The sequence below is a fragment of the Vigna unguiculata genome, chromosome 3, assembly GCF_004118075.2.
Source record: "Vigna unguiculata cultivar IT97K-499-35 chromosome 3, ASM411807v1, whole genome shotgun sequence".
NCBI classification, from domain to species: Eukaryota; Viridiplantae; Streptophyta; class Magnoliopsida; order Fabales; family Fabaceae; genus Vigna; species Vigna unguiculata.
The window spans coordinates 28,885,521-28,891,237 of record NC_040281.1 but is presented as its reverse complement, the minus strand read 5'-3'; the positions used below and the strand labels follow the sequence as shown (position 1 = coordinate 28,891,237).

At 31.6% G+C, this 5,717-nt stretch overlaps 1 protein-coding gene across 1 annotated transcript; it reads left to right on the top strand.

The window, feature by feature from the left end:
- The first annotated feature begins 1,197 nt into the window (after nucleotides 1–1,197).
- Nucleotides 1,198–5,283, top strand: LOC114176445. The gene is made up of 7 exons (XM_028061489.1): nucleotides 1,198–1,513; nucleotides 1,622–1,698; nucleotides 2,351–2,485; nucleotides 3,418–3,472; nucleotides 3,640–3,727; nucleotides 4,743–4,841; nucleotides 4,954–5,283. Exons 1-7 carry the CDS (start codon nucleotides 1,221–1,223, stop codon nucleotides 5,065–5,067), a joined length of 861 nt encoding a protein of 286 aa, XP_027917290.1. The 5' UTR covers nucleotides 1,198–1,220; the 3' UTR covers nucleotides 5,068–5,283.
- Nucleotides 5,284–5,717: the final 434 nt, after the last annotated feature.

The window sequence follows — 5,717 nt, the reverse complement described above, 5'->3', positions numbered from 1 at the left end:
ATATATTTCAGAAACAAATGTAATTGTATTTATTATTATGGCTTAATTGCTCGGAACATATTCCGTTTGGTTTCAAAAATTCAAAATGGTATCCACTTTTAAATTTGTTTCAATTTAGTACCAAATTTGAAATTGTGTATTAATGTAGTACATTCCGTTAATTTTTAATTTTTTTAATTTATTATTTTTTTAATTTTTTTAATTTTTTAATTTTTTTTAAAAATTGTCATGTGTCAAATCCTTGGTGTGACACGTGGCAAGGTATCACCACGAGGCAAAGTACCTGCCAAGTGTCATTATCTTGATTTCAATTTAGTCCTCATATATTATCTATTTGTTTCAATTTAGTACCTATATATGTTTATTTGTTTCAATTTAGTCCCCGCTTTATTTGTTTTAGTTTTGTCCGAATATTTTTTTACAAAATAAAGAAATATTGTGTCTCCCTTAAGATTAAATTCATTATTTATATAAATATTATATTTATATTTGTTATTGAAAATGCCTTATAAAATTAAGTATTGAAATTTATATTAAAGTTTAGTGATAAAAGTCATGAATAACAAATTTACCAAAATTTTGTTATTCATGAGTATAACAAATATCAATCTAACAAAACATAAATCTGTTATTCATGACCATTAACTTTAATATAAATTTCAATATTTAATTTTATAAGTTATTTTTAGTAACAAATATCAATATAACATTTATATAAATAATAAATTTTATCTTAAAAGAGAGATAATATTTTTCTATTTTGAAAAAAAAATATTGAATAAAATTCAAACAAATAAAGCTGAGGACGAAATTGAAACAAATAAACATATATGAGTATTAAATTGAAACAAATAGATTGGAGATTAAATTGAAATCAAGACAATGACACTTGTTAAATACCTTGTTATGACGTGTCACTAATAAAATCACATGTCACTTCAAAAATTTGACACATGACCATTTTTTTTAAATTAAAAAAGTTAAAAAAAATAATTAAAATAATTAAAAAAACTAGAAATTGACACGTGACACATCGTTTACCATGTTTGAAAAAAATTAATATTATGTATTACTATGCATAATTTCGAATTTGAATATTAAATTAAAACAAACTTAAAGTAATTACCATTCTAAAATAAATTTTGGAACCGTGGGTGTATATATATATAGGTAAGAAAAATGTGTAAGATTAAGATATTTGCATTTTATCTTGTTGAGCAATGGAGGGAGTGTTGCTTCCTGTGTGTCCTTCACCTTCTTCCTCTGCAACTCTTAAACCCAAAATCTCCGTTCCCCAACGCTCTTCTTTTCCTTCGTCACTACCAACGCACTGTTCCTTCCCTCAAAACGCAGCGTTTTCCCTTCGTAACACTCTCCGGAGTTCCTCCTCCGCACTCGCCCAACACGAAGCTCCGGTTCTGGGAAAACCCGACAACAACTCCCTACCTGCTCTGCCCAAAATCGACAAGACTGGGCGCTTCTGCAGCCCCAGAGCCGCCAGAGAACTCGCACTGTAAAACCTGAACCGAAACCCTTCCTTACTTCCTTCCATTCAACTTACTAATTTGTCAGTTACATTTTCTCTGTACTCTTTGTTTTATGATGTGAATCTTTCGTGCAGCTCCATAATTTATGCCGCGTGTTTGGAGGGGATGGACCCGGTTCGGCTTTTCGAGAAACGGATGAATGCGCGGCGAGGTAACGGTTCAACTTTGGTGATAGGGTCTGCTGGGATAATAACCTTATCAATAAATACTTTTATGATATGAAGATAAGAAACAAAATTGAGATAATAGGGTGTTAAATTGGATTTGTGTTTACTGTTTATTATTTTTTATTCACAAAGTTGCAATTTTATTTGAAATCTGTTTGTTGTTTTCAGAATTTTGAGTAGAAAACACTCAGCATTATTTTTGTTTTCTTTGCCGTTGAAATCTTCGAAAAACATATTTTTTATTACTGTTATAATGTCTGTGAATCTGGCTTATAGCCTTTAGTTGAAAAACAAGGTGTCAATTTTATAACTAAAAAGTGAAATAAGTAAATGAAAACACAAAACGAAGGTACAGTGTACGCATGTTTCTCCATGTATGAGTTAAAAAACAAAATTTGGTGAAGTTAACGTGAGAAGTAGTTTATAAAGAAACTAATTTTAACTTCTGGTTATAAATAAGTTAATTAATTAACTAATTTTAACTTATGAAGAAATTTATTATATTCTTTCGTTTTCCATTTTTTTTTCTGGAAGTGCTTAACAGAAAAGTTTATCCAAACATGTTCTATAATGTGGTTCATTAAGGTTTTTGTTGTCGATTGTTTCGAATTGGGTGCATTTGATTTGTCGTTTCAGAGGCCGGATATGAATTTGACAAGAAAAAGTTGTTGGAGTATAATCATATGAGTTTTGGAGGGCCACCTGTTACTGTTGAATCGGATGAAGAAGCAAATGAGCTTCTGCGGCACATTGAAGAAGAGTCTGCCATTGGTAATAAAAAACCATAGATCGAGAATGTCTTTCTTTCTTTTATATAAAATAAGTTGGTGAAAAATGCTTGAATAGAATGTTCAATGTATATATATATATATATATTCCTTGCTTTTCTTTTACTTGAACGTTTGCAAGTTACAACATTAAAAAATAAAAAATAAAGCCAACCAGATTTGCTACTGCTTCATGATGTTGTTGTATGTACATGTCTTTCATAATTTATAACTTTCGAGCTTTGAAAGCCGAGTAGTCTTTTTTCACATTTTTTATTTGTTGTCTCATCTGCACACCTGTGTGACTTACAAATATGATTGGTCAATTTAATTTGCTGGTAAAAAATTGCAGTTTTAACAGTTGTTGGAGATGAAAGTCAACTATTTATTTATTTTGTTCTCTTGCTGCCAAGATTGAAAGTAAGCTTATTTAGAAAACCTTGTTGACTTTTCATGGTAATTTAAGCTTAAGAGTTGTAGCATTTGCATATCAGTGAAACTTAAGAATACTCCATAGAACATTTTAGTTTAGTAGTCATTAGGCTGGAATATAAAAAGTTTTACTTTGGTTGTCACTGCAGTAAGGTTTTGCGTCCTGGGGTATTGTAAGTTAGCTTTGAAGGGCGACTTCTTTATTGGTGTTGGACAAGAGTTTATGTTGTGATTATATTGTAAAGCAATTTTACAAGTCACATTATGGACAGAAGTCTATGTTATGGTATTATATCTTAAGCATTTAAATGTGGTACAGCCTTCCTTATTGTGTTACATTCTTGCATATGACAGAAGTCTGTGTGTTGTCAGTGACAACACAATGTCGCACATATGCCCAGAGAAAGGTTTAATGTGCTGTAAAGTATTTGTTATTATCTATGCAGTTTTCTGTTGTTGCTTTCATCTCTAATTTGTACTAATATGTTATGTTGTGCATGGCAGAGGCTGAAGTCCTTACAGCTCCACCAAGGCTGGTATATAACAACCTGATTTTGAGGTACACGTAGACCCTTTACAGCTCCTCCAAAGCATACTTTAAATATAAGCTTGTCATTTCGTCTCCCTACCCTCCGACCCCTCCAAACACGCACTGCAAAACTAAGTCTTTTATGTTCGTTAAGGTTTGTTAGCAATGCTAATAATGTTACAACTCCCTATCCTCAGATTCACTAGGAAACTATTGGTTGCAGTCAGGGATACGTGGGACAATCATGTCCTGGTTATTAACAAGATCGTCCCTGAAAATTGGAAGGTATGATAGTTGATAAATATTGCAGCTTTTGTTCTCTATTTATTATCTTGCCGCTGCAAATTCACCAATCATGGACATAATTTCTTGATATGATTGGATAACTTCTATGTTACTAATGCTGCCAATCCTGATCAATTATTTGTTACACGAAGTTGAACCTCCCTGGAAAAAGGGGCAAATAGATAAGGTCGGGTGAAACAATGCAATAGTTTACAGTTTTGAATTGTATATAAAGGCAGAATGAGAAGAAAAAAAATCTCATGCAAAAATGGTTGGTTATCTTGCCCCAGCTATATTTGTCATCCATAGGAACAATGCAATAATATAATATACAATTTCATATTAGAAGGCAGAATGACAAGAAAAAAGTCTCCCACATAGATATGAAGACATTCATGAGACTTCGCATAGTAGCTTGATCTTTTGTTATAGTTTGATCTTGATTGGGGAAGTTACTGTTTCAACACCTGGAGTTTATTTATGGTAGATGGCATATCATTCCCCTTCTTCATTTAATATACAAAACATGAAACATCTACTATTGAAAGGCAAGCATGCTTATTTTCCTTGGACCCTAGATTATCATCATTTTAATTGGACCACTTAGTTTATTTGCTCATAATTTCAAAATGCTTCTCACTGGTACAACATATTTGTTGTGCTATTTACTGTGAATTTAGAAAGCCTTGCAATTCCACATCACCAGTTATACTACTGTTACAAAGTTTCTTCTGCCTAAAACTATCTCCGTCTGCCACTATGATGTTTATGTTAGAATAGATGAGTTCGAATTTTTATTGGTTTGATAATGTTTTGATGAATTGTATGTATTGTATCTACTTCTTGAAGTTATATATAAATCCAACTTAGCTTCTCTTTCAATTTGTATCCCTGTTGTGGTATGCTTTTAGCTACTTATTTCAGTTTTATTCCTTGCATATTGTGCTAAATTTTAAAGATCCTTTTGTTTGCTAATGCTCATAGTAGTTTGCATCTTTCTGTTGATGCATTTCAGAACGAACCAGCAGGAAAAATTTTAGAGCTTTGTATTCTTCACTTGGCCATGTCCGAAATGGCAGTGCTAGAAACAAGACACCAAATCGTCATTAATGAGGTATATCTCATGTTCATGGAATGAGAAACCAAACACTACTTAACCTTATATCATGTCTTATTATCTTTGCCCATATAAAAAGTTTAACTCAATTTATATATTTGTTTTGAAGGCTGTTGATCTTGCTAAACGGTTTTGTGATGGAGCAGCCCCTCGCATTGTTAATGGCTGTCTCCGTACATTTTTCCGAGAACTGGAGCTTCAGGAATCAAATAACCGAGTTTAGTTGTCTTTGGCTTGTGGAAAAGGTTTACGTGCATTTCAGGAATATCAAGTTTCGTAGCTTGCATATAGAACGCTACCCCAAGTCTGAAACATTGAAATAGTTATAGTGTATATGCTATTTTTATTTACGTTAGCACGTGAGATTTGTAATAAATTTTTGACTAAAATGTTATTCTTGTTACTTAATAGTTTTGCTTTGCTGTATTACGTGTTCAAATTTTTTATTTGGTTATGTTTGAAGTAATACTCAATTTAGTCATTTTGTTACCAATAATGGACGTTAATATATTTTTGTGAAATTTAATTAATATTTAAGCTTTTGTTTTTTGTATGAGAAGTTGGTGTTTGTTTTGTAAAATAAGAATATAAAACCCCCCAAATTTGACTGAAGTATTACTTACTGAAAAAAAAAGAAAAAAGACTTTACACGGTTTAGAGGGGGAACAAGTGTTTTAAAAACTTTTTAATTGATTTAATTTCATTTATATTCAAAAGAATGTGTAAGGCCTACTAATTTCATTTATTTTAAGGGTTGTTCCAATCTAATGGGCCTAAGGGCTGGTCCATAGGGTGTACAAGGTCTCTAAAACAATCAAATCCCTTATTCTTGCAAAATAGCTAGTAGCTTACTCTCTTTTTTCCTTCTCAGAG

Bases quoted from the DNA above. Each gene is read 5' to 3' on its own strand.
- LOC114176445 (XM_028061489.1), top strand. From the start codon at position 1,221: ATGGAGGGAGTGTTGCTTCCTGTGTGTCCTTCACCTTCTTCCTCTGCA. The intron at 1,514-1,621 runs GTAAAACCTGAA...TCTTTCGTGCAG, and splicing joins GCCGCCAGAGAACTCGCACT to CTCCATAATTTATGCCGCGT. The intron at 2,486-3,417 runs GTAATAAAAAAC...TGTGCATGGCAG, and splicing joins TGAAGAAGAGTCTGCCATTG to AGGCTGAAGTCCTTACAGCT.